At 41.0% G+C, this 27177-nt stretch overlaps 1 protein-coding gene across 8 annotated transcripts in view; it reads left to right on the top strand.

Moving 5' to 3' along the window:
* CYRIB (CYFIP related Rac1 interactor B) overlaps positions 1–27177 on the top strand; it is an 88669-nt gene that overhangs the window by 45214 nt on the left and 16278 nt on the right. For 5 of the 8 annotated variants that reach the window (XM_087931711.1, XM_087931712.1, XM_087931710.1 and 2 more), the window contains exons 2-4: positions 7462–7536; positions 15505–15538; positions 25319–25401. In XM_087931711.1, coding sequence (XP_087787837.1) covers positions 25329–25401 — 73 coding nt within the window. In that variant the 5' untranslated portion in view covers positions 7462–7536; positions 15505–15538; positions 25319–25328. The remainder of the gene's footprint in view (positions 1–7461; positions 7537–15504; positions 15539–25318; positions 25402–27177) is intronic. The other 3 variants (XM_087931716.1, XM_087931715.1, XM_087931717.1) reach the window with 1 other exon arrangement.

Raw genomic sequence — 27177 nt, 5'->3', positions numbered from 1 at the left:
GCAAGCCAATTACAAGAAAGTTAAGTTATGCAGCTTTTTACCTGATCTCTCGAATTAAAAAGAAAAAAACCCGACAAGGTAGAATTTCTCATATTAAAAAAAAGTTATGTACAACTTGTATGTCTTTAGATGCCACTAGTAGTAATTCTGTGATCCTCTGAGTGAGGAATGGTAAAAATTCAATTCTATTTTTCTCTTCTTTGCAATGATTTTAAGGGGCAAAAAGGGTCCACAAAGTATTCTATTCCAATTCTATTCTTATTCTGTTCTCTATTCTGCAATCTATTCTATATTCTATTCTATTCCTATTCTATTTTTCTCTACTCTGTTCTGCACTCTTCTATATTCTATTCTATTCTATTCTGTTCTGTTCTATTCTATTCTATGATGCCTCCTCTGCTTTTAAAAAAAATCCAAAAATTGAACTTGTTTGGGTCCTTGTTTCATCTACTTTAAAAAAAATATTCTTGGATCAAAAGAACTTACTCAATCCTGCATGTACACTACACATCTTATAGTATCTTACTTCTTTCTAACTGGTTGGCTGATCCAGATTTGTAAACTAAGCCATAATAATGTTCAGCTTGGTTTGTTAAGCAAACCACACCTTGCTAGGGGTTCAAGCATCACACCAAGCCCTAAGCTTATATTTTAGTGTAATGTATGAATCCAGTTCCAGAATAAGAGAGTTGGAAGGGACCTTGGAGGTCTTCTAGTCCAACAACAGAATTATGAAAACAGCTGTAGGTCTGCTTAATAAAGAGAAATTTACAGCTGACTTTCAACTGAGTTTGGGTTCCCAGATGATTATAGTATTGAGTTTTTACAATGATGCTATTGCCCTAGTTGCAAACGTTCCCAAATCGGTCAAACCTTGGCAGATATTTTCTATTATATCACAGCCTAATTTCTGTAATTCATACTATCAAGACTGCACAAGTTTCAACTGGTAAAATCTGGCAGCTGGTCTGTTAACCAATGCAAGATATTGAGAGAGTGTTCCATACACTCCAACCAATGTTGAGAAACCTGCTTGGTTACCAGAATGTTTAATACATGTTTATACAGTTGGTTTGAAGCTCCAAAGCTCCAAATGACAGAAAACTGATTGAGTTAAGATCCGCCCAACTCAATAATGAATTTGAGCAGTCCTTCAGGAGAGATCAGTAATGCTTTTATTTTCAATGCCCAAAGCATTTTCTCCTGAGATCTTCTTCCAAAGAATCCAGGCCCCAGGGCAGGGTTTGCCTCATAAAAAGTACAGGTACAAATAATATGACATTTAAGTTCCCATCTTGGAAAAGTTGACCTTATAGATTCATGTCGATGCGTGCCTATTATCATAAATGAACTTTTCTCATCAGATTGCAAACCGTTGTATTGTCAGATGCCTTTCTAAATTATACTTACAGTAATTAATATCTAAGAGACAAAATGGATACTGTGGCGCAGTGGTTAGAATGCAGTATTGCAAGCTAATTCTACCAACTACCAGGAGTTCGATCCTGACAGGGCTCAAGGTTGACTCACCCTTCCATCCTTCCGAGGTCAGAAAACTGAGAACCCAAATTGTTGGGGGTGATATGCTGACTCTGCAGAGCAATGTGAAGCAGTATGTAAGTTTTAAGTGCTATTGCTGCTGTAGGAAGTGAGTCTTTAGATGTTCAGAAACCCGTGTGATGTGTTGCTTGCAAAACCTTTTGGATATCCGGGGATATTTTGAGATTGGCTGAAACTGATCTTTATGGATCAATACTGCGCAGTGGGGTTTATGCTTTTCAGCTTGGCTTCCATTAACTCGCTGTTAGATAAGAACTAGGAATGGGATGGGGACTGAAATATCTAAGGTGCTTTTCTGTTAGCTGCAAATCTCATGTCATTTTGTGAAGAAATATTCAAAAACTAAGGATATTCTCATATTCCCAATATGAATGGGTGTGTGTGTGTGTGTGTGTGTGTGTTTGTGTGTGTTTGTGTTCATTCTTTCCTAAGGTTGAGACACAGTAAACAAGCGAAGGTCACCTCATACCCAATATAGGACTAGAACTCATGGTCTCCCAGTTAATTGTGTACTGGATGTAGAAAGTAACACAGTCTTATCCTATATAAGAATATATAGGTTTTGAAACGAACAAAATATATAGAACAGAAGTATGGATTGCAAAAATTGAGGTGCATTTGAAGTAAGCTATTATCTTTTTCTCTCTCGTGTACGCCAAGCCTCCACATGACTGTGAAAAGATATTAAACAGAAGAAAATTAACATATTCAGGGGTGGAAATGCCATTTTAAACAAGGAATTATAACCTGGAATTCTTAAGGATATTGAATACTCTGCATTCCTGCCTTTCATTAGGATAATGGGAAATATTCCATTGCAAAAAGCTTGTGCATTCAGAGATTTTTAATAGATTTTTGCATGCCAAATAGTTTGTTAAGAAGCACTTAAGCTGTAAAGCTGCTGCTGCTGTAGACATAGAACAAAAGATACAAAGATTGATACTAAGAACCCAGTTATACGTTTTTCAGGCAAAACAAAAGATGGATGGATGGATGCAGGGGTGGGATTCTATCAGTTCAGACCTATTCGCTAGAACCGCTTGTTAACATTCTAAGCAGTCCGGAGAACCAGTTGTTAGAAGAAATTACTGGCCTAATCCTGTAAAGAAGGCAGGAAGGAAACATTCTGGAGTTGCTTACAGAAACTGCCTCTCCATTAACCCTTATTACATTCTTTGCAGGACTGGACTTCCTGTCTCAGGAACATCTCTGGAGTTTTTTTCCCCTCCTTTGCTGGTACTTTGCTTGTGTGGAATGACCATTCAAAGTTACAATGGCACTGAAAAAAGTGACTTATGACCATTTTTCATACTTACGACTGTTGCAGCATCCCCACAGTCATGAGAGGCCAGGTGAGGAGATGCATGCCTCAATATGAGTGATATTGAGTTGGCCACATCCAGCCAATAACATGACCTCCAAGCCACGCCCACCAACTACGCCATGCCCACAGAACCGGTTGTTAAAAAATTTGAATCCCACCCCTGGATGGATGGATAAATGGATGGATGGATGGATGGATGAATGTTTCACAGTCTGACAGCTACAATGAGAGCTGAATATATTCTGTAAATATTGATCAAATGCAAAGAGGAAAAATGTCAATATCCAAATCTATATTTGAACATGGGGGTATGCAAAATATTTAATCTAGAACCATTTCAGGTGTGAAACTTCAAGAAATTTTGCATGTAAAACTGCCATTCTGCACTGTTGGTTACTAGCTAACAGGGCCTCTTTTCTAGTTTGCTGCCCCAAGTTGAGATTGGTGGGCTTGGAATGTTGGAAGAATCCCATTTGGAACTTAATTGCTGCTGGGAGGGAATATTTGCTCAATGAATACAAATGACAAGAGTTGGAAGGGGCCTTGGAGGCCTTCTAGTCCAACCCCCTCCCCAAGCAGGAGATCCTTCACCATTCCGGACAAATGCTGTCCCATGTCTCAAGATTGTTCCATCCTCCTGTGATCAGGAAGTCCCCATTGGAGGGATATTGTGAGCACAGGTTGGTTATACGCTTCAACCTTGAATCGCAGTAGCTGATGAGCACAAATGCTTGTTTTGGAACTCAGGGGCATCAGTTTCTCCATCACTCCACTGTAAAGTCAGATGTCCATGGAGATTCTCAAGTCACCCAAAGGTGCTTTTTCAAGAGGCCACTTGACTTTCCGGTTTTGCTTTGAAAGACGTTTCGCTTCTCATCCAGGAACTGAACTGAACTGAAGAAGCTTCTTGGATGAGAAGCGAAACGTCTTCAAAGCAAAACCAGGAAGTCCAGGGGCCTCTTGAAAAAGCACCTTTGAGACTGCAAATTCAGGTTGCCTGGCCCTGGAGTCCTATTTTTCCTGGGAGTATCTTTGCCCTTAAATAGGTTCCCCATGGAAAGGGCATCAGTTGCCTCGTCTGCCAGTGTCTGCTTCTGGGAGTTACGGAGACACCCAAATAGATGCCTTGTCCTGCAGAACCACCCACTGTTCAAGCAGTATCTTGATGGGTGGAATCCCACCAGGTGGGGACACTCTTCAGGTAGTCCTCGACTTACGAGTTACAACCAACCATTTAGTCTTTCAGGTTTCTGCAGACTCTTCCCCAAAGGGTACATACAATCGGGTTTGAAGTTGTGACTCTTCCCCTCCTCCTCCCCCCCTTCACGGTCACATGCTTTTTCGGCTCTCAGCACCTGGCCTGCGTTTAAAGCCATTTGCGGCATCCCTTGGTCACGTGACCAGGTTGTTTGATGGTTTTTGCGGAAACTGGCGTTTATTTTGGTGCCTGACAAAAATGCTCCTTGCAGACCATGGATTTTGCTTAATGACTGTCCCAGAATATGTTGTGTAATCAGGTTGGGCACATGGATACCCTGACTTAACAACCGAAGGAAATTCCAGAGTCTATTACGGTTCTAAGTTGAGGACCAAATATAAAGGGACGGATTTTAGGGTAGACAGAACTCAATCTGGTGCCGTCATATTTGCCTTCTGATAGAAACCGCCGGCGATCCCCTGAACTGTTTTGCATTCCCCTAGCGCACATAAGCTCTTTTCTCAGCATAGTACACCCGATGCAACAGCTGGCAAAATGGTCACAGGTTCCTGAAAGCTTATGTCATAATAAAGTCTCCAGCAAACGGGACTGAACGGTGTCAGACTTAAACACTGGTGAAAACAAGGCCTAATTGATCGTTCCACTTGTCACGGTTGCTACTTTTCATCGGGATGGATTGCTAACAATTTTAGCTGAGTAATGCAGTTGCACAGCTATTATTCATAGGCTGTATCCCCAGCCCAGCCCTTGCTGACTTGGGTAATACACCCATGTGTTCCAATCATTCAAACATTACTGGAATAATGCGGGATTCGGTTACCAACAAATGGCAACCACTTGGTTCCCGTAAGGCAGGGTGGGGAATATTCGCCCCTCTAGAAATTGGTAAGCTTAGATCATTGACCCTGGCATGTTAATGGGGGCTGGTAACTGCGGTGAAGATGCAGTGAAGCAGAATTTGGAGGGGCCACGTGTTCATCTCCCCTCAAGGAATGACACTGAGAATGGAGCCTTACAATTCTAGAATTGGGAGATTCTACGGTGAAATGCTGCATTATAAAATATTGTATCACAATTTTTCTTTTTGTGGGGGGGAAGGTGGATTATGTTGATCTTTAAGCGGGATGGAAGGATAGAATCAAGATCACATGAAGTTTAATATCACTTTATAATGCCTTGGTAAGGCCACGCTTGGAATACTGCATCCAGTTTTGGTCACCACAATGTAAGAAAGGATGTTGAGACTCTAGAAAGAATGCAGAGAAGAGCAACAAAGATGATTAGGGGACTGGAAGCTAACACATATGAAGAACAGTTGCAGGAACTGGGTATGTCTTCTTTAATGAAAAAAAGGACCAGGGGAGACATGATAGCAGGGTTCCAATATCTCAGGGGCTGCCACAAAGAAGAGGAAGTCAAGCTATGCTCCAAAGCACCTGAGGGCGGGACAAGAAGCAATTGGTAGAAACTAATCAAGGAGAGAAGTAACTCAGAACTAAGGAGGAATTTCCTGACAGTTAGAATTATTAACCAGTGGAATAACTTGCCTCCAGAAGTTGTGAATGCTCCAACATGGGAATTTTTAAGAAGAAATTGGATAACCATTTGTCAGAAGTGATGTAATTTAATTTAATTTAATTTTAATTTTACTTTACTTTATTGTCACTGCACCTTGTAGAACGAAATCAAACACCATCTTCAGTGCACATCGTGACCATGAAAATAAACACAAGTGTTAATATCACTTTATAGGTGAAATTAATACCGTGTTTCTCATATAATAAGGCCAGGTCTTATTTTTTTTTGAGCCCCGAAAAAATGGCTAAGCCGTCTTTTCGGGGGTCACTTAATTCCCCCCCCCTTGTATCTTCGGGCGGGCGGTGACAGCTTGGATGTTGACCTCGGCGTTGGTGGGGCACTTTGTATCGGGGTCAATGCAGGCAGCACCATATCCGGGTGTGCAACAAAAGTACTTCCTAACGGCAAGACTCACCACCACCATTCCCCACCATTTTGCATGTTTTAATATAGGCCTTAATTTGGGGGGAGGGGCTTAATTTCATTTCATGCCTATAAAACATGCTGGGACTTCCTATTGGGAGAGGCCGTATTGTTGGAGAAACAGGGTAGGTGTAGGGTTTCTTGCCTAAGCAGGGGGTTGGACTAGAAGACCTCCAAGGTCCCTTCCAACTCTGTTATTCAAGCAAGAACACATCTTTAAACATCCTTTAAGAAAAAGTTAACTAGATGTATTTATTTGTAAATGCAATCATTATAGTAACACGCCAATGCATTGAATACATTTTCTCTGACCATGAGTTGATTTTGACAGCTCTTGAGAGCAGCCAGCTTGTTACTTGTTTCTGATTAGTACTGGAGTAAATTTAATGTTTCCCAAATTGAACCAATTCCAGATGTGTGAACTTGCAATAATTCTTGCTAGCTGCAGAATTCTAGGAGTTGAAGTCCACAAGTCTGAAAGTTCTGAGATTGGACATTCCTACTTTAAGTATTTTATTAAGTGAATGCCTTAAATGAATTGTATGGGTAGTAAAGGTAACATGGCAGAAAATACAGATTTCTCATTCACATAGCAAGTCCCTGGTGTCCTGTATTATAAATTTAAGGTAAGCTTGTGTTATTTTTTTTCTTTAAAGATCCAGTTTTCTTTAGTTTTTTAAAATTGTTATTGTCTTTGCGCATTTATCATGGCAAACTGGGAACGCCAATTGTAGAGGAAGAAGTGGGACTTGTGAAATTGTGCAGTATACTGTGTATTGTCTTAAATCTCTGCTTTTAGATTTGGTTGCATGATACAGTTGTCATCCTGAAAATATTTGCCATGAAAGATTGGAATAAGAGTCAGCTACTGTGACCATGAATATTTCAGATAACTTCCCTTCCCTTCCTGTGAAGCATTCAAGTTCAGTGACCTTGTGTGAATCTACTCCACCTAACTTCTCTAAAGAGGAAGTAATCCTTCTCTCTGGACTACTTTTTAACATTCTGGATAAAAAGAAGTAGTGGAAAAGAAGTAATTACGACAGTCAAATACGTAAACTCTTCAAGAGCAGAATCTATATCAGGGTCATATTATCTTCACAGTTTTGACACTTGACAAAATAAACAGAACATTACCTAATGTAAATCACTTGAGGGTTTATCATTTGTGTAGTATAGAAATGAAGACCTCTGTTCTCCATTGAGTCTGCTCATTACACTACCAATTAATTGTGGGGATTTTACTTTGTAAATCTGCATATACACCTCACATATTTTATTTGAAGTAGCAACAGTACACACCAGACAGGTCTTTAGCTGAATGGTTTTAGTTTTACTGTTTCTGTTTTTTTTCCAGGCTTCATACAACAGCTGGTGCATCTTCCGTGCAAGGAGTAAGTGTCTACAGAAGTTTCAAGACATAGTTTACCTGGTACGTATATTTAAGATGTTCATATCAATTTTAAAAAAAAAAAAACCTGTGTGACAGACTTCAAATACTGATTAAAGTTACAGATTAAACCTAGTATATAGACTTCCATTCCCATTAGTACAGGGGCTCCCAACCCCCAATGTGCAACCTGGTGTCAGGCCACGGCCCGTTAGGAACTGGGCCGCACAAGTAGCAGGCGAGGGTGCAAGCACACAAAACTTCATTTGTGCAAGTGGCGCATGTACACATTAAATGATCCCCTCTTTCCTCCCACCCATCCCTCCCGGGCTGGTCCAGAGACCTGGGAACATTGAGGACCGCTGCATTAGAAAGCAGGATTGTTCCTTCTTGAAAAGGGGGAGGAAAAAAAAATCAGGCTACACCAATTCTACACAATTCTATTTGCCTTGTCAATAGAAATCTTCTTCCAGCTTATCTCCTTCCAATTCTTTTTTTGAGATGCATGAACGATTAAATTAGAGTTGTTTGCCTATGCAGGACTTCCTTTTAATATATAGTTTAATTATTGGCTGAACGGTTGCATTCTGTTCTAGTTTAGGAATATTAGATAACTAGATCTAACTTGAGGATAATTTTGATAAGTGAATACTTGTTTATACTGCAAACCAAATGCAGTGTTGCCACTTGATGAATAGCTGAGCATATATCTGGAAATGTGACTTCCCCAAAGTTGAAGAGAATATTACCTTCCACTCTGGGAGACCTACAGGATATAGTGGGGTTTTCCCCCACAGGCAAAGCAGTTTATGGCAGTGCAAGATCTCACTGGCCACATATGACTCAAGTGTTTTCAATGTCCATTTCCCCCTCCGCCTCACTGTTGTGGTTTCTGACTTTGCCACAGCACAGCATTGGCTGTTTTACATTATTGCATCTGAAGAAAAAACCTAGGGGTTTGCATTGCCCCTGGAAATTTGCCTTAAAGGGTAATTTTCAGCTCTGCTACTTTGGTTTGCAGAAAGAGGAAGCAACGGCAAAGGGAAAAGAAATGAGTAAATGTAAGATTTGGTCGAACAGTTCCTAGTGTTTTTCTCCAAATAGGCTTGTGTGTATGTGGTAGGTTAAGACTGCCTCTTGTCGGGGTAGCAAAGAAGCATTTGTAGAATGGCTCTCCCAGGATATGTAAGGATAAGGCAGATGAGGATACACATGCTGGTTCTTGCTTTTCAAATATGGTAGTCCTCAACGTACGACCACAATTGTGCCCAAAATTTCTGTTGTTCAGTGAGACATTCATTGAGTGAGTCTTGCCCCGCTTTATGACCTTTCTTGTCACAGTCGTTAAGTGAATCACAGCAGTTGATAAGTTACTAAGTGAATCTGGCTGCGCCATTGACTTTACTTGTCAGAAGGTCGCAAAAAGTTGTTACATGACCTTGGAACACAGCAACGGTCATAAGAATGAACCAGTTGCCAAGCCTCTGAATTTTCAGCACATGATTGTGGGGATGCTGCAAAGGTTTAAACTTTGAAAAACGGTCATAAAGTCACTTTTTCCAGTGCTGCTGTAACTCTGACGGTCACTAAATGAACTGTGGTAAGTTGAGGATTATTTGTAAACCTAATTCGGGGAAGGGTCCTCTTTTTGGACCAAATGTATCTTTGAGTGGCTTCGTGTGAAATTTTTCTGATTGGACCCATAGGAACCAAGGTACTTACTCAGTTCTCTACATATGAATAACAGTTGTGTTTCTTGTTTTCAGAAATTACTTGCTGTCAATTGATTGTAGTTGAAAATGATCATTTAAAAGCAAGCGGCCAGTGGATCTCTTTAACAGATTTTATTTACTTACTGGTCTTACAAGCTATTCTGACCTAGGCTTCCCCAACAGCACAAAGCCGACTCTTCGTCCCGGTGAATCCCTTTTATTTAATCTACAATGAATTTCCACTCCAACAAAGTCCTGGCCAACAGTCTTTATCAGGCTTGGAGAATGGTCAGGCCTTTATCAGGCTTTATCAAGCCTTTATCAGGCTTGGAGAATGGTCAGGCCTTTATCAGGCTTTATCAAGCCTTTATCAGGCTTGGAGAATGGTCAAGCCGATATCATTCAGATGCCGCAATACTTGGCAAGCATGCCGGAATGAACTAATTGTCTCCTGCCAAACCCCACTCCTCTTTTGCGCCTCTTTTATTCCCTAGGGGAGGGGCCATTCATCGTCCACCTGTGGCTTTACTCCCAAGTCTGTCCTTGTTCCTCAGTTGTTCCCTTCTTCTGGCAGCTCTGTGCATGCACACACTGGAAACAGGCTCCAGCTGTTCTTCTGCCTCACTGATATCTGACTCTACAGGCAGCTGATAACTGTCAGATGGCCCTGGCCCCTTCTCTACCTCTGACACAGAGTACTCGTCAGAGCCTTCCCCAGACTCCAGGGCTGGCCCATGTTTCTCCCCAACCTTCTCACTGTCTGAATCTGCTGCCAGCTTCACTGGCCGCTGTTGGGCCACAGCACAGGCATCTTAAATGACTAGAGTCTTACAGGCAGCTTACAAAGCTACCAGGCATATTTGACATCCATAAATCACATTAAAAATATAATTCTATGAAGTAAAGATCAAAACTTCTCAACATTCTAAGTTGGCTTTGGTGGTTGTCTGGTTTGAGCTGTCTTTTGTTCTTTGTTTTAATCATTTTTTTCTGTTCATTTGTTTTTTTTTAATCTGTGAACTACTACTTTTGCTGGAAGCCAGGTAAAAATTCAATAAATAAAGTGAACAATATTTATTCCTAAGCAACAGGAATAAATGTCAAGAACATCGCTTAATTTACCTGAACCTACATCCAATATTAGAGGTCGCAACATTGCAATAACCCATCTCAAATTCTTAAAAGGTGACACACTTTTCTAGATGTTTTGCAAATTAAGGCTTTAAAAAAAAAAAAAAACCCGAAGCAGAGTTAATGGAGGCGGAATTACGGTAATGACTCAAAAACAGTCAATTTGCAGTGGACTTCCATAAAGACACGGCCTCTGGGACATCCTTTCCCTCAGCCTATTGCAATGCCTGCACATAGTTCCTTGTTTGCTTATCAGAACTCTTTGGCATTTGAGCAGTCTAGGCAGAGGTGGTATCCAGCAGGTTCTGACCAGTTCCGGAGAACTGGTTGCGGAGATTTTGAGTAGTTTGGAATACCGCCTCTGACTGGCTCTGCCCCCATCTATTCTCTGCCTCCTGAGTCCCATCTGATTGGCTGGGTCTTCTTTGGTTGCCCTGCACAGGAGAACGGAGCTGGAAAGCAAAGCAGGTTAGTGGGGTGGGGATTTTGCAGTATATCCTTCCCCTGCCACACCCACCAAGCCACGCCTACAGAACCGGTAGTAACAATTTTTGAATCCCACTACTGAGTATAGGTAATCCTTGACTTACAACTATTCACTTTTCATTTAGTGACCGTTCAAAGTTACAACGGCACTGAAAAATGTGACTTACGACTGCTTTTCACAGTTACGACCTCGGCAGCATCCCCATGATCATGAGATCAACATTCAGATGTTCGGCAACCGATTCATATTTATGACCGTTGCTGTGTCTCAAGGTCACAGGATCCCCTTTTGCAACCTTTCAACAAGGAAAGTCAATGGGGAAGCCAGATTCACTTAACCAGGTGACTAACTTTATCAACTGCAGTGATTCACTTAACAGCTAGAGAAAGAAATGTTGTAAAATGGGGCAAAAGTCGTTGAACAAATTTCTCACTTAGCAATATAGATTTTGGCCTAAAATGTGGCCGTACGTCGAGGCCTACCTTTATAGGAAAAACGCACTATATGATGCCTGCACTACTTATTTTTAAGCATCACTGATAATATATGTGAGCAGTCTGAGGCTCCCAAGGCCACATGAAGTCTACAGCCTCGTTTATTTTTTGCAGGCCTAGAAGATACTTAGAACCAAAGTTGTATCATAAAAACCATGACTTTATTTGCAGCTCTGAAGAAAAAAGCTGCTCAGAAACTCTTGAGATCAGTCCTGGAATTGGCTTGGTATTGTTTAATAAAGAGACACTTCAAAACTCCTCTCACCGATTGCCATAAAATCTTATTTCCACCCACCTGACATCATGAAACCACTCACTGTGAGCTCCAGCCATACAAAAGATGTTAAATATGGCTCTTTGTCAGCAAAAGCTTGCTCAGCCCTGCACTACAGGTAGAGTTATATAAATCCTGCTGCCAATATCTGTCCTGCTTCCACGGGGAAAGAGCAGATCCCCCAATTTCTGGATCAAAAGTCAGCAGATGGAAACAACCCTAAAAATAGATTCCTGCCCTTGCATTTGGGAGCTGCTCTCTATAGATTGTCTTCCATGTATAGAATTTTTATTCTTCTCACACAGTGACTTGTCTTTCACGTAGCTTTGAAGAAATCCATTTGGAACATTAAACTGGATAGCAGTACTGTACAGGGATGTGTTTTGCCTCTGATGTAAAGAAAAAATACTAATAAAAATTAAAAGTAAAGGAAGAGTTTGGAAAAAAGATAGTTTTCTGATTTTTTTTTTTCTTGGACTGTCACATCTCCAGATACCTGGCAGACACTAACTCGAAGACTGAATTAATTAATACTTTTACGGGCTAAGTACCTGTTATGACTTTTTCTTCCATGTTGGAGAAAGCTGACTTCTCCAAACAGCAGGGGTTTCTGAAATACATTTTCTGTGTGTCTGTAGGAGCATTGTTATTATTTATAATTTTCACAGGTGCAGTGAAGGGATTCTATTATAAAGGTATAGCAACGATCTAGCAGAATGTGATTTAGTATTTCCTGGAACATTCTGATAAAATAAAAAATGTGTGGACGTTTGATGTGTGCCTGTTGGTTAGTGGTCTTTGAATTCAGCAAATATGTCTAATTGGGCTGCCAGCTGTATAGAGTAGGGGAATATATGATGGTGTGTGCAGCTTTGTTTCTTGTGTGTTCACTTATCTGTGGCAAAGCATATGTTGCGTTGCCAATGACTTTTAAGTTAAAAACTGAGCAAGCTAAAATGAGGAATTCTAGGCACCTGAGTGCGCAGTTGACAGATTTAGATAATTGAGACTATAATTCGCACTGAGGCCTCATGAAGGGTCAGCAACATTGGATTCATCCACCAATCCTCATGAGGGCAGGGATTTATCCAACAGGTCTCGGTTCTCAGTTTCCCAGTTGCAAGCAGCAGTGGAGATTTTAACTGATTTCTTGCTTAATATATGATGAGCCATTGTGGTTTGGATTCTGAAATGCTTTAAAATGATCTGAGATGCATAATAGGCGGGAGGAGAAACCATCTGGAGTATCTCTTACTCTTCACTTTGAAATAGAAAAGATTCAAAAAAAAAAAATAAGACCAGATGTTCTGTGTCCGGGATTCAGTTCAGAAGGCTGATACCCTGTTTCCCTGAAAATAGGAACTATCCTGAAAGTAAGTCCTAACTTGATTTTTACATGTGCGCCCAATATAAGCCCTACCCCCCTAAAATAAGCCCTAATTAAGATCCCGCCCACTCCAGAGTACAAGGGTAAAAATTAAGCTAGGGTGAGGATGTGGGGGGTGGAGCTGCCCTACTAATTACCTTTGGACAGGTGTAGCCAGGCCTTGCACATCCTGACATCTGTTTTGTCAGCCCATTTCTTCTGCTGCTGGCAAGGCTTTCCTGAAGGCCTCTGTAGCTGATAACAAAGCTCCGGATCGATGTGTTCATAAATATGTATTTCCCACAAAAACAATCCTGTGTAATAGCTAGCCTAATGCCACTCACTTCATTCAGTGAGTTTCCATGTCTATCATTGGACTTTTTCAACCTGAATATTCCTAGGCCTACACCATAATGCTTGCATAAATAAATATAATATCTCTATCGAGGTCCAATCCCAAATTTGCATCTTCCCTCTCATCCCCACTGTGCTCTCCATAACAGGTGTGATGGAGGGAGACCAGGTAGTCTTCACTGTTTCAGAAGACTGTCATCAAATAAATCTCAGGGCTGAGAATCCTGGACTGGGAAATTGAAGAAGGCCATATCCCTGGTCACTGTTTATGATTAATGTTGGAATTGCGACTATATCTGGAAGGCTCTAAGGCAGGCTGTTTGGAGTCACCAAGACCAGGCAGCTTATCTAACATTTAAGTAAAACACGTCTATATGGAGATTCTCAGTCATTCAAGTCATGGTTGTCCCAAAGGTGCTTTTTCAAGAGGCAGCTTTTTCTTTGAATCTGTTTCACTTCTCATTCAAGAAACTTCTTCGGTTCATGCAGAAGCTTCTTGGATGAGAAGCAAAACATCTTCAAAGAAGAAAAAAAACGGAAAGTCCAGTTGCCTCTTGAAAAAACTCATTTGGGTTAAGTAAAGCACATATACAAGACCTGTCATGGCTGAGATTTAAAGAACAGCATGGTCAGTGATATCAAAGCCCCTTGGAAATCATTCTGAATGGTCCATCCATCAAGACAACCATGGTTTTCCAAGTGTCAGTGCCAGATCTGAAATTGCATGAGGTGGTAGAGCCAGATACGGTCAACCTGATAGTACATTTTGTCAAGGAGAACTCCTTGATAATATATAGAATGTTCCATCCAGATACCTTTCTTATGGCAGGTAGGACAACAAATGTTTGGAGGTAGTTGAAAGTAATCTCTTCTTGGGGCCACCTCATCAATCTCTTTCTTGATAGCTATGGTAAGGATTAAAGTTAATCTATAAATCTTTTCTAAATGCCTTACATTTAAAACAGGTCCTAAACTTAAATAGGAAAATTGAAACTAAATAGAAACTTTTTTAAAAAATAGGATGGTACTTAAACCCTTTAAAAGCAATTATGGCTTTTTAACATACCAGCTAATATATAGGAATATTTCCTCTTGGATTAAAGAAATATCCAGTGCTTTTTATACCTCTTCCTTAAATCTTAATGTTTGGCATACTCAATTACTGCCTCAACGTTCTTTCTAGTGTCGATACGTTGCAATTACTGAGGGAAAATTTGAATGGATTCGGATTCTCTTTTTGTCACGAAATAAATATGAAGGACCAACAAGCAGGTTTCAGTCCAAGTTCCCTTGCAGGATAGATAATAAGATTCTTGGCCATATTGTATGGCTCTGAAATTCAGAGCTTACTATGTGATGTTCCAGCTGCACGTACTAATGGTTTGTCTATTTAATCCACTTTTGCTATACATCAGTTCTCCCAGACATAAACTACCCCTGTGGTTCTTCATATAGTATATATTAGATCATGTGCAGTGAGATGTTTTAGATGGCCGCCTCTCCATGTGCTTAGGACATCTGTATAAATAGTTATCTTGTCATGTTATGAGCTGATTTATACCTCTCAGCCATACTTTTTCGTGTTCCATTTAAAGTCTCCATGATGTATACTAAACTTGAACAGTGTGAAAAATAACAGGTGCCCTACATGTCGGCAGAGTCTCTGTCATATTGCAGACAGTGAAGCTGGAGAAAGAGGAGAAATGACTTAGCCTTTATTTGCATCCTTATTTCATATGCTGGTTTCACATCCTGATATGTGACCAACCAAGTGTTGATGGTATCAGCATTAAGACCTTCTGCTTAAGCTCGGTAATTGCATGATTAGATTACATCCAAATGCATTCCAAATCAGAATTATGCTGGCGGATAAGCACTAATAACACGGTCACCCCTCCACAGCCAGACTGGTATTCTTTCGAGGGAGAAAAATCTGCAAAAATCTACTCCTGTTTTTAATATTTTGACTGTATGTGCAATTATATTTAGGACATTGAATACATTGAGTATAGAAAATGTGCTAATAATATTTGATACATAGAACTTGCTGTAAGCTTCCGTTAGACCTTAGTGTATTTGCTAAGGGGACTTGGGTGTGACTAAAAATACGTTCTGTTTGGGGGAAAAAACAGATGAAGTGTTAGTTGAAAACTGACTGGACATGGTTTCATTTCCTCTTTTTATATTTTTAGATTGGGAACAAAAACAGAGCAGCACTGGCTGAAGGTGAGAATGTTGTTTTGTTAACACTGTAGATGCTTGTTGCTCTCGCCACCCTTGCTGAACCACCCTTGTTCTTTGTTTCGTTTTTGCAGTGACAATTGTTACCTAAATTTGGTTTGGGGATGGTATCTGGAAGCTGATTTTAAAACAGTTAATAATGCAGGATCGTTCTTTCTTAAGTGACACATAATACAACGTTAATGCCTAAGAACCTTTTCTTAATAAATAAATGAATGAATAGATAAAACACCTTTTCCATTTTTAATGTGCTATTTTCTTTTACATGGTTTTCCCTACAGCTCTTACCACACAGAATAATGAACTCTCCATGACTCTTAAGTATTTAGTTATTTATTGTAATGCATTTTTAAAAAAGCAAAAGATGCTGACCGTAACATATCACATATGATTTCTCACAAATATTAGGAATTGCTGTAAATCCTATTTACCTAAATGTGATGCAGCGTAGTTTGCATTTTATGATACAGTTGACATGCTGGTAAAAATGAATCCTATATAGAATAGATTAGAGCTTCTAATCCAACCCCTTGCTCATACCATTTCAGATAGGTGGCTGTCCAGTCTTTTCTTAAAACCCTCCAGTGATGAAGCCCCTACAACTTCTGAAGGAAATCTGTCCCACTGGTTAATTGTTCTCATTGTTAAGAAATTTATCCTTAATTCCAGATTGCTTCTCTCCTTGATTAGTTTCCATCCCTTCTGTCTTTCCTTCTGGTGCTTTGCAAAATAAGCTGACCCCCTCTTCTTTGTGGCATTCCCCCATATACTGAAAAACTGCTATCATGTCACCCCAAGTCCAAATGCAAATGTCATTGATGGCAGAATAATTTTAAAAAATGCTATAGGTGTAGCTAGCTAGTTATCCTTTCTATTAGAGAATATTGGAAGGAACAGAAAATGAACTGTGATTTGTGGGTATTTTAAAATCTCTCTAAATAAACTCTTGTCTGTTATTGATAAAGTTCCTGCTTTGTGTTTACTTCAATTGCTTTTATTGCCATTCATATTCAAAAAACATTAATGCTTTATTCACCCTGAAGAGAATTGACCTCTTAGACGGTTGCTTTTAATATCTTCAAACAGCCCTATTAATGAACATATTCTATAGTCATTAGCTTCTTGCACCAATCTGAAGCCGCATACTTAAATTTTGCCACTAGATGTCAGCAGTAGAAAAGAGAATAAGAAAGGATGTAGCACAAGATGGCTCAAAACATTTGTTATATCTTGCCTCTGACACCCAATGTTTGTTCAACTATTCCCATTTTCCTTGCAGCCATGAATATGTCTGGAACTTATGACCTAAACAGTATTTCTTGCAGTAGCTTAATTTATATTGATTTTAGGAAGAGACAATCGTGTCTAATTTTCTTTTTCGTTTTTAACTCTTTGGAATGATTGCGGGGGGTGGGGAATTGGAGTTTAGTGTTCTACATAGATTGGTGTATGAAATTATATCACAGTACTGATAGTTCTACTTCCCTTATCAAAGAACTGAGAGCGTTAAACCGGTAAGTCTGTGAAAATGTATATAGATGGTCTCTGCCAATTAGGAAACAAATATGGATAGTCCTTGCTTAACATCTAGTGACTGGTCGAAGTTACAGTAGATCTCCAAAAAGGCACTTATGACGCAGTTCCAGAGTTCCAACATCCACCCCTTATGGGCACGTGGTTGCATTTTGGGTGCTTGGCAACTGGGTTGGCTTATGGCTGTTTTTCAGCATCCCACAATCACACAACCACAATTTTCGATGTGGTTTTGAAGTCTGTAGAGATTCTCAGTCATCCAGGTCATGGTTGTCCCCAAAGTGTTTTTTTTTTCAGGAGGCAACTGGACTTTCTTATTTTTTCTTTTGAAGACGTTTCACTTCTTATCCAAGAAGCTTCTTCAGCTCTGACAGGATAGTGGGGAAGGGAAGGATTTCTATTCCTTGCAGACAGCTGGTCATTTGCATCCTTTGAGAGGGTCGCTGAAGCACTTGGAGGTTTACCTGTGACCTCAGGGTCACCTGAGTGGTGCTCCTGGTTCCTGCAGTCTGCAATTTTTCTCTGGAAATCAATTCCTTTTTTCCACACCATTCAAAGGGGGTCATCCCAAGTGGTATAGCTAAAAGTATATAGAGATTCTCCGTCATCCAGGTCATGGTTGTCCCAAAGGTGCTTTCTTTCAGGGGGCAATTGTACTTATCTTGTTTTTTCTTTGAAGAAAGTCCAGTTGCCTCCTCAAAAACGCACTTTTGGGACAATGTAGTTGTGCCAATTTCGGGTGATTGGGTCTAGTTTCTGGTTAAAAAAAAAAAAAGCGCACTGAATATAAAGGATTTGATCCCCACATTCTCTTATCTGGCCCATTCGCTTAAACAACCGCCACAGATAAAATCTTAAAAGTCGGCTCCCAGTCATGTGGTAATTTGCTTCAACGGCCACCGTGACTTACCACTGTAATTCTGGGCTCAGTTATGGATCGTAAGTCGAGGACTGACTGTAGCGGCAGAAAGAATTTGGCAAATTCATCTTCCACAGTAGGCAGTGGGCTATTGTTGTGTTTGATTTTGGAATTCATATTTCTGCAAGAGCTGGCAAAGTAGCTTCAGGCCAATGGCTGGTTCCACATTGTGTGTGTGTGTGTGTGTGTGTGTGTGTGTGTCTGCAATTCAAATTCTAACGGCTGACTTCTTCAAGGGAGGGTTGTACGGTGCAGAATGGCTGTTAGGTTTTTATGTGCTGTTCACTAAGAGGAAATGCTCACCTGTGTTTGTGGTTGGTTACTAGTTTCAAAAGTGAGTGAAAAGGAAGTGCATCAGCCCGCCTCTTTGATACTCTCCAAACGTTGAGTATGGCTTTTAAACCTTTCAAGAAGTATTAAGAGCACGAAGATTCTTTAGGGAGTTGAGCAAACAATATTTGCAAACAATATTTTCTTCCAAAATGCTCAATAGATGAGGGTGCTCCCTGAGCTTGTTCGTTTTCTTGCAAACATTTCATTACCCAAACTAGGTAGCATCATCAGTGCTAGTAAAGAGCACAGTTTGCTGTCAATTCATATTCAGTTGGCTTGGCCGTCAGTGTAGGTGGGGATGGTCTCAGAGATTCTTTGGTTGGGCTGTTTGCTGTTGGCTTCTCTGGCAGTTTCTTAGTTGGGGTTTCTTGATTGTCGGTCTGATGTTAACCTTGGAGTTAATCTACGCCAAGAGTGTCAAACTCGATTTCATTGAAGGCCGCATCAGGGTTGTGTTTGACCTTGGGGGTGGGGCAGGGGGTGTGTGTGTGACTGGGGTGGGCATGCCCAGCTTGACATCACTCATCGAGGCTCTGTTTTTGGCTGCGACAGCCTCCCGCAGCCCTCTGCCAGTGAAAACAGCTTAGGCGGGCCGTGGGCAGCTTCCCCCGGTCTCCTTTTTCGTTGGCAGAGGGATGCAGGAGGCCGTCACAGCCCCAAACAGAGTCTGGGAGAGCTGTGCACGGCCTTCCAGAGCTCCATTTTTGCTGGCAGAGGCACCGCGGGCCGGTCCTTTGCTGTTTCTACAGTGGCCCAACCAGGCAGATCTAAGCACCCCGTGAGCCAGATTTGGTCTCCGGCCCTTGAGTTCGAAACCCCTGATCTACGCCGATCTGAATGCTTCATCTCTAGGTCCACCCCCACCAACAGTGACGGGCAAGCCACTAGAACCAGGATGGCAAACCTATGGCATGCACGTCAGAGGTGGCACTCTGGGCATGTGAGCCGCCGCCCCAGCTCAGCTCCGCCGTGCATGTGCGTGCGCACCTCCCGATAGCCAGCTGGTTTTGGGGTCTCTGCTGCGCATGCATGGGGGTATGCGGGGGGCAAACGCACACACACAGGGGGCAGGGCGCACACAGCGTCGTGCATGAATGTACAATGGGGCGGGGGGGTTGTGCACGCATGCATGGTGAGTGGGGTGGCTGCGCGGGGCACACAGGCTCGTTGCATTTTGGGGATGTGCGCGCACTTTGGGCCCTTGTTGCTGAAAAGGTTAGCCAGCACTGCACTAGAATATAAACTGACAACAGACTGCATTCCTTACCAGCACCAATGTTGTTACCTAGTTTGGGTCATGAAACATGTGCAAGAAAACAAGCGAGCTCATAGAGCACTGAGGATCCCCTCATGTCAACCTCGAGCTACAAATATTCTCCTTTATTATGCTCAATACATTTTATAGGGAAAACTCATCTAACAACTGTCTTGCTTAGCAGTGGAAAGTTTGGATTCAATTGTACCAAAGGTGCTATTTCCAGGAGTCAACTGGACTTCCTTGTTTTTCTTTGGAAGACATTTTGCTTCTCATCCATGAAGCTTCTTCGGCTCTGACAGGACTGTGGGGGAATGGAAGGATTTATATTCCTTGCAGACAGCTGGTCATCAGCATCCTTTTACAGGTTCATTGAAGCACTTTTATCTGTGTCTTTAGGGTCACCTGAGTAGTGAAAATGGTTCCTGTAGTCTGCAATTTTTTTTTCCCCCTCTGGAAATCCATTCCTACTCACACACCATTCCAAGGGTGTTTATCCCAAACCGTATAGCTAAAAGTCTGTGGAGATTCTCAGTCATCCAGGTCATGGGTGTCCCAAAGGGGCTTTTTCAGGAGGCAACTGGGACTTCCTTGTTTTTCTTTGTGAAGACATTTTGCTTCTCATCCAAGAAGCTTCTTCACATCTGACATTCAATTGTAGTCCTAAATCAAGGGCTACATGCATTCAATGCCATTGGTTGCAGGGGTGGGATCCGACAGGGTTAACTACCAGTTCGGTCATTTACACGGTGATTTACGATGTGCTTCCCTGCACGCTGCCGGGCGGACGCCTGTAAATCGTCACCAACATGCTGCATGCAGAGAAGCAGCCTTTCAAAAAGGCCTTTTTTCCTGCTTTTTTAACTGCAGCCGTGACTCGCGTGGCAGCTGAAGTTGAAAAAAATCAGGAAATAAAGGTCAGGTAAGAGCCCAGGTGAGCAAAAACATCAGCAGACCTAGAACCGGTTCTATGTCTGCTGCTCTTCAGAGCTACCAGTTCTATAGAGGTACACAGAACCAGTAGAAACCCACCCCTGATTGGCTGGTTGTATGGATGGATGCCATTGATACATCAAAACACGTATATAGTTTTATTGTGTGCATTGTTTACCCATTATCAGAAATTACGGGAACTGATGCATGATCACGGTTGGTTTCTGTGATTTAAACATTTGGCAGGCTCTTCCGTTCATTCGTATTAAGTCCTTCCACATTGCAACTTCAGCTTCATTATCCCTATTGTATATCCTGCAGGATACAAATGTCAGCTTTCAATCTCTTGTGTTTTGAATTTCATTTAGGGAAAAATAGAGCGGTCTGTGTGCATATGCTCGGTTTATAGAAAAGCGGCCCTACTACCTTCCAATAGTGGTTCTCCAAATGAAAAGTATAATAGCTTTGCAGTTTGTTATTTTTTGAGCCTTTGAAGAAGAATTCTTTATCTTGGGGGGTTTTCTTCCCAAAAGTATTGAAATTGGAGGAGGGGTTGTTATCATTCACCAAGCCACGTATCGGGGACAGAGTAGTTATTAATGTACTCTTGCCCCTAGGGGAGTTATCTCTGATGCTTCAGAATTGGTATTACATCTTGTAATTCCATTGCGTTTTCCTCTGAATTAAGCCCAAACTAAAATGTGTCAGATGCATCCAGCATGAAGGCCATGCGTGCAAGTCTTGTTTAGAAAATGTGCCCCAGCTTTCTGCCTGTCTGATTTTGACATGGCCCCTTGCATCAGACAATCCCATAAGGCTATAATGGGCCGAGTCATTGTAATCAAATGCAGCGTTCCGTGTGTCTAATTTTGCAAAAGTAGGTCAAGCTGGAAATAGTATTTCCCACTGATTCCTGGTGTCTGTTTTTATAGGGGCCGGAAGCAGAGTTGGCTAATATCTTGGTGTATAAATCTGGACCAACCAATGGTATGAATCACACAATCATTGGCATTTCGGTCTCTAAATATCTCCCGTCAGACAGCATCTGATAATGAGAATTAGTGCCTAAAAATAGATAAATTGGAAAGCATTAAAGTAGATGAATACTGTCTCATTCTTAAGAGGAAAATTGTTATATTTTTGTCGAACCAAAGTTACAGCGTTCATATATTCTGCCTTCTGTCAATCAATGACCATTGCCCTGAGTATAGTAGCAGTGTTCTAATATTTGAGGGGCTGCCACAGAGAGGAAGGGGGGGTCAAGCTGTTCTCCAAAGCATCTGAAGGCCAGACAAGGAACAATGGATCAAAACTGACCAAGGAGAGAGATACAACCTAGAAATAAGGAGAATTTTTTCTGGCAGTGAGAGCCATCAACCAATGGAACAGCTTGCCGTTGGAAGTTGTGGGAGCTTCATCACTGGAAGCTTTTAAGAAGAGATTAGACTGCCAGTTGTCACACATGATGTAGGGCCTCCTGCTTGGGCAGGGGGTTGGACTAGATGACCTACAATACAAGGTCCCTTCCAACTCTCTTAATCTGATTTTCCAAGGTTATGTTGCCTCCGTGCCCTTTGCAGCGAGGCTCTGGGAGTGTCTCCAAGGCACTGAAGGACTGCAGATTGTTACTTCCAGTTGAAGCCAATCATATATTTCTATCCCGTTGCTGTTGCGAGGGCGAGCGAAAGTATGTAAGGCCAAACAAAACTGTGACGAATTCTCAGAGTGAGCACCCCTGGCTTCCCTTTCTGTCTAGAAGGCCCACACTCACGATTCTTCCAATTCACTGACATCTAGTACCAGATTCGGCATCCAGTCCTTTTTTTTTTAAATAGGACGGAGGAACTACCATCTAAATCCTACATGTGTAGAGGACTAGAAATTTGGAACACTCAGGATCCCTAAGGATCATAACTTTATTTCGCTAAACTGAAAACATTTCAAATCCTCTGGATATATGGGCAAACATTCCTAACTCTAGAGGGGCAGCAACCTATAGTAAATCCATTTTAACAGATTTCAGTTTTAAATTGTACATTTAGTGGACATTGCCAGATGATGTAATGCCAAGAGTGAATTTATATTTATCTCTTCTTACTTTAGAGTCCAAAGGAGCACTTTTTGTACTTGTAGCATTCAACCTAATGTCTTCCCCTTCCAAGTTTTGTTAACTTGAAACCTTCCAAAATTGGCTTTAAATTATCAATGCAGCCTAAAAAAAAATGGGAAAGGGTTGGAGGAGGTGAAAATTCTCTGGTATGCTTTCCTAATACAGGTAGGCTTCAAATTAATGATCACAATTGAGTCCCAAACTTCCATGGCTAAGCAAGACTGTTATTAAGTGAGTTTTGCCCCATTTTACAATCTTTCTTGCCACAGTTGTTAAGTGAATATTTACAGTTGTTAAGTTAATATATATGGTTGTCTTCCCCATTGACTTTGCTTGTCAGAAAGTCACAGAAGAAAATCACACGAACCCCCAAGGGCACCTCAACGGCTATAAACACATGCCACATGCCAAGCACCCAAATTATGATCCCATGACCATGGGGGAATGGTCTGCAATGGTCATAATTTATGCCACTTTTTGCAATGCTGTTGTAATCCTGAATGGTCACTGGATGAATGGTTGTGGGTCAAGGACTTCTGCATTATACATCGTGTTTCCCCTAAAATAAGAGCCAACTGGAAAATAAGCCCTAGCATGATTTTTCAGGATGCTCATAATCCCTACCCCAAAAATAAGTCCCAGCCAGACAGATGCATTTAGTACCATATTTCCCCCCAAATAAGACTTCACCTGAAAATAAGCCCTAGTGCTTCTTTTGGAGCAAAAATTAATATAAGACCTGCTCTTATTTTGGGGGAACCACGGTAGCTCTCTGTAACTTCCTGCAGTAGTTAACAATACTATAAAACAGGCAGAAGTGGTTGGTTTTCCTTTCAGTGCCAGCTAGAATGGTAAAAGCCGAAAGGCAGAAGGCAGGTACAATTATCGATTTCTCAGTTGAGCTGCTGAATTCCTCCTCCTCCCGTTGCTACACCTGTTGCAGCTTGAAAGAATGGCTGCTCAATAATAGCAGGCAGTAAGTAACATTCAGCGATGGTAGTTTTTTTTGTAGGGCTGATGGGGAGATGTGTTTCCCTCCCCTTTGCATTTATGTCTGACCGTAGTTTATAAATATAGAGAGCTCTATTAATATAGAAGCCCGCTAGAAGTGCTTGTGTATTGCTATACTGGGGATTCTCTCTCCCTTTGCCCCATAAATCAATATCACATTATGGTTACTGTGGTTGCATCATAAGCTGTGGGAACTGGTGAGTAGTTAGTTCAGAGAAAAGGAATTCTAATGAATCGGAGGTTTAATTCTATATCCTTGCTCCATGATGTTGAAAGATTTTAATTTCAGGTAGCAACTAGTTTATTAATCACCCAAGTCTGTTTTGACCTTAAGAGTTCATATAGGAAAGCTTTAGAGACTCATCCTCCCGCTTTTTAAATCTTAATGCATGCAGACTGCCCCAGAACTGTGGGGAAGCAAGATTTTCCTCATTCATGCACCAATAATTGCTTTTTCAACAGATGGTTTCCTGCACCATCCTAGTTCCAGGCTGCCGATTTTCCCAGAATATCGTTTGTCTCAACATGATACCTTAAAGCATGGGCTTGACATCTTGTTAAATTGTCGGCATTTAAGATTCTTTAGACCTAAAAGGAAGCATTTCAGGGGTGTCATCCATCTTAATCCTATAGCTTTCCTTAGCACAGCTTGCTGTGAAAAATAAACCTACCTTTTGTGGGTGAAGGAAAGCAATTTCAGAAGTGAAATGTACAACGAGCTGCTGACTAAACTGGATTGTACTTAGTATTTCTCAATAAATGATAAATACTTTCTGGGCAGCAGAACATTATTAAAGCCAGTTGGTGAGAAGGAAATATTGCCATTCAGCTCCGGTTCAGTGGTAAAATGATTGGAGAAACATCATTTTGGAAATGTTATAGGTTTTTCTTTATATTGTATTAGATACCTTACTTCTCTGCATTAAAGAAACAAATATTTTCCTCCTCAATGTATATATTGGTTATTAATATGTAAGTAAGTAAGTAATCATAAACTTGATATCCCTTTCTATAGATAGTTCAAAGAAGCCAAATATGAGAAAGGCTTAACATTGAAGAAAAATTATAACTGTGTAGTTATGCTGAATACATGCTGTGATGATGTAGATTGGGGAATAAGCAACTTTTCTGCTTTTTGGATGCTCTGAATTAGAGTTCCCATCAGTTGCTTTGGGAAGTCATACTGCAAAGCATTTTAAGGGCATTAACTTGCTCGGCCCTATTTTAAAGGATTATGAGAATTTGCTGTTAATATGATGTAAAAGCAGCAGAGAAAGGAAGACCTGGATGCAGATCTGCCAAATCTATAAGCTGTAGGCAGAGCGAAAATATACATTTGCTTACTGACAAGGGGACTGGATTCAGTGGTCCAAAGAGCCTCTTTCAATTCTAGGCATCCATTAAATCTACAAAGAGTTGTATAATCGTACTTGGATAGCTGTGTGGTCTGTGGCTTTCGTGGATAAAGAATGGGGGTCTTGTGTCTTTCATTTGTTATGGAAGAGCCAATTGTCATTTATAGAACATTGGGAATTTGGGAGGGATATGTCCACTCTGCTGATCCTTGACAGGAAGTGAAAGCTCCCCAAGTTATATCGATCTATACATCTCCCCCTACCTCTTAACTTTTCAGCGCTTTCCTAAAGAAAACATGTGTTTTTGTCTCAACAGGCATCTTAACATGGGGAACCTTCTTAAAGTTTTGACATGCACAGACCTTGAACAGGGACCAAACTTTTTCCTGGATTTTGAAAGTGAGAACTGTTTTCAACTTACGTATCATAAGCCCTGGCTGTTTGTTTTATGCATTTCTGTAAAAGCAGCTTATTAGACAATGCCTGAACCATAAATTAAGGTCCGTTTTATTGGCTAATTTATATGAGAGTGGGTTACACAAGGATGAAAAAATATGAGCACGTGTTAGGAATATTCACTTGAGACAACAATATCCATTTAGGAAAAAAGGGGCTATAGTGTAAAATTAATTATAGGTTATAATAAATATGTTTTAAGTATTTTGTTGGTGCCCGCCACTTGTACTCAACTCTACCGGAGCGGAACTTGCAAAGCTAGCAAGTCTCCATTGTGTCCTATTTTATCAGAACCGGGAAACCAACTTCAAAAGAAAAGAGGGCCCTAAAGCTTATTGTGAAACTGGTTTCTTTTGAATAATCACAGTTTTCCAATTTGAATGAAACAAAAGATTAAGAGGCTTCTCTAGCAGTGCTTTTTGAAAATTAGAAGGTGCTGAGCTGTATAATACTTTGCACGTGAAAGGAAAAAAGTATTCTGCAGCGAATGGGAATAACAATGAAACACCTCATTAAAGTAGCTGCATTTTCCCCCAGGGCCACACAGCTGCCTTTGCCATGCAATCCGATAAAGATGGATGTAGTTTAAGGAGTTATCGCCTAGTTCAGAAGTCTCCAAACTTGGCAACTTTAAGACTTATGGACTTCAACTCCCATAATTCCTCAGCCAGCTATGCTTAATTCTGGGAGTTGAAATGCACAAGTCTTAAAGTTGCCAATTTTGGGGACCCCTGACTTAGTGATATGAGTGTACCACTTTGTTAGCATCATCTTTTAACAACTCCATAATCCCTTGAGGGTGGAATTTGGGCAACTGAATGGAGCTAGTAGTGTGTTTAATGGCCGGATGCCCTTCCTGTTGCCAATGTGGAGTTTTGTTCAGCAGATATATTCTCATTGTGCCCAGAGAGAGAAAATATCTGCCTCTACCTAGGATCAAACTCACAGCCTCCTGATTGTGAGATGGAGTGTACCACTGCGTGCTCCAAAGAGTCTTTTCTCCTTTGAATTTGAAGGGCTGCACAGCCTTAATAAAGAAAACTTCTATGTGGAAATGCTCACTATAGTCTTAATCAATAGAGTTACACACAGATAGCAAGAGATTTATATACCATTTCATAGTGTTTTTCAGTCCTCTCTAAGCAGTTTACAGAGTCAGCCTCTTGCCCCCAATAATCTGTGTCCTCATTTTACTGACCTTGGAAGGATGGAAGGAGAGTCAACCCTGAGCCTGGTCAGATTTGAACTGCCAAATTGCAGGCAGCCGGCAGGCAGCAGAAGTAGCCTGCAAAGTACTACATTCTAGCCACCGCGCCACCACAGCTCATAGTTGTTTTGCTTGCCCATCCAGGTGCTTTGCAGCAACTTCATTTTCTGGATGGGCAAACAAAATGTCTGTGTGTAACTCTCCTGATTAAGACTATAATGAGCATTTCCATTTAGAAATTCTCCTCATTAAGGCTTCCTTAAACTATATCCATCTTTATCAGATTACACTGCAAAGGCAGCCGTGTGACACTGGAACAAGATGCAGCTACTTTAATGAGGTGCTTCATTGTTATTCCCATTCACTGTAGAATGCTTTCCCCTCACTTTCACATCCAAAGTCGTATACAGTTCAGTGCCTTCTAATTTTCCAAAAGCAATGCTAGAACATAGAGAAACGTGTTAAATGTTCCTGATTTTGAGTAAAAAAATTTATAAATAAAATTAGAATAT

Source organism: Pseudonaja textilis, chromosome 3 (genome assembly GCF_049901715.1).
Source record: "Pseudonaja textilis isolate UNSWEBS1 chromosome 3, rPseTex1.2, whole genome shotgun sequence".
NCBI lineage: Eukaryota > Metazoa > Chordata > Lepidosauria > Squamata > Elapidae > Pseudonaja > Pseudonaja textilis.
This window is presented reverse-complemented; position numbering and strand designations above follow the sequence as displayed.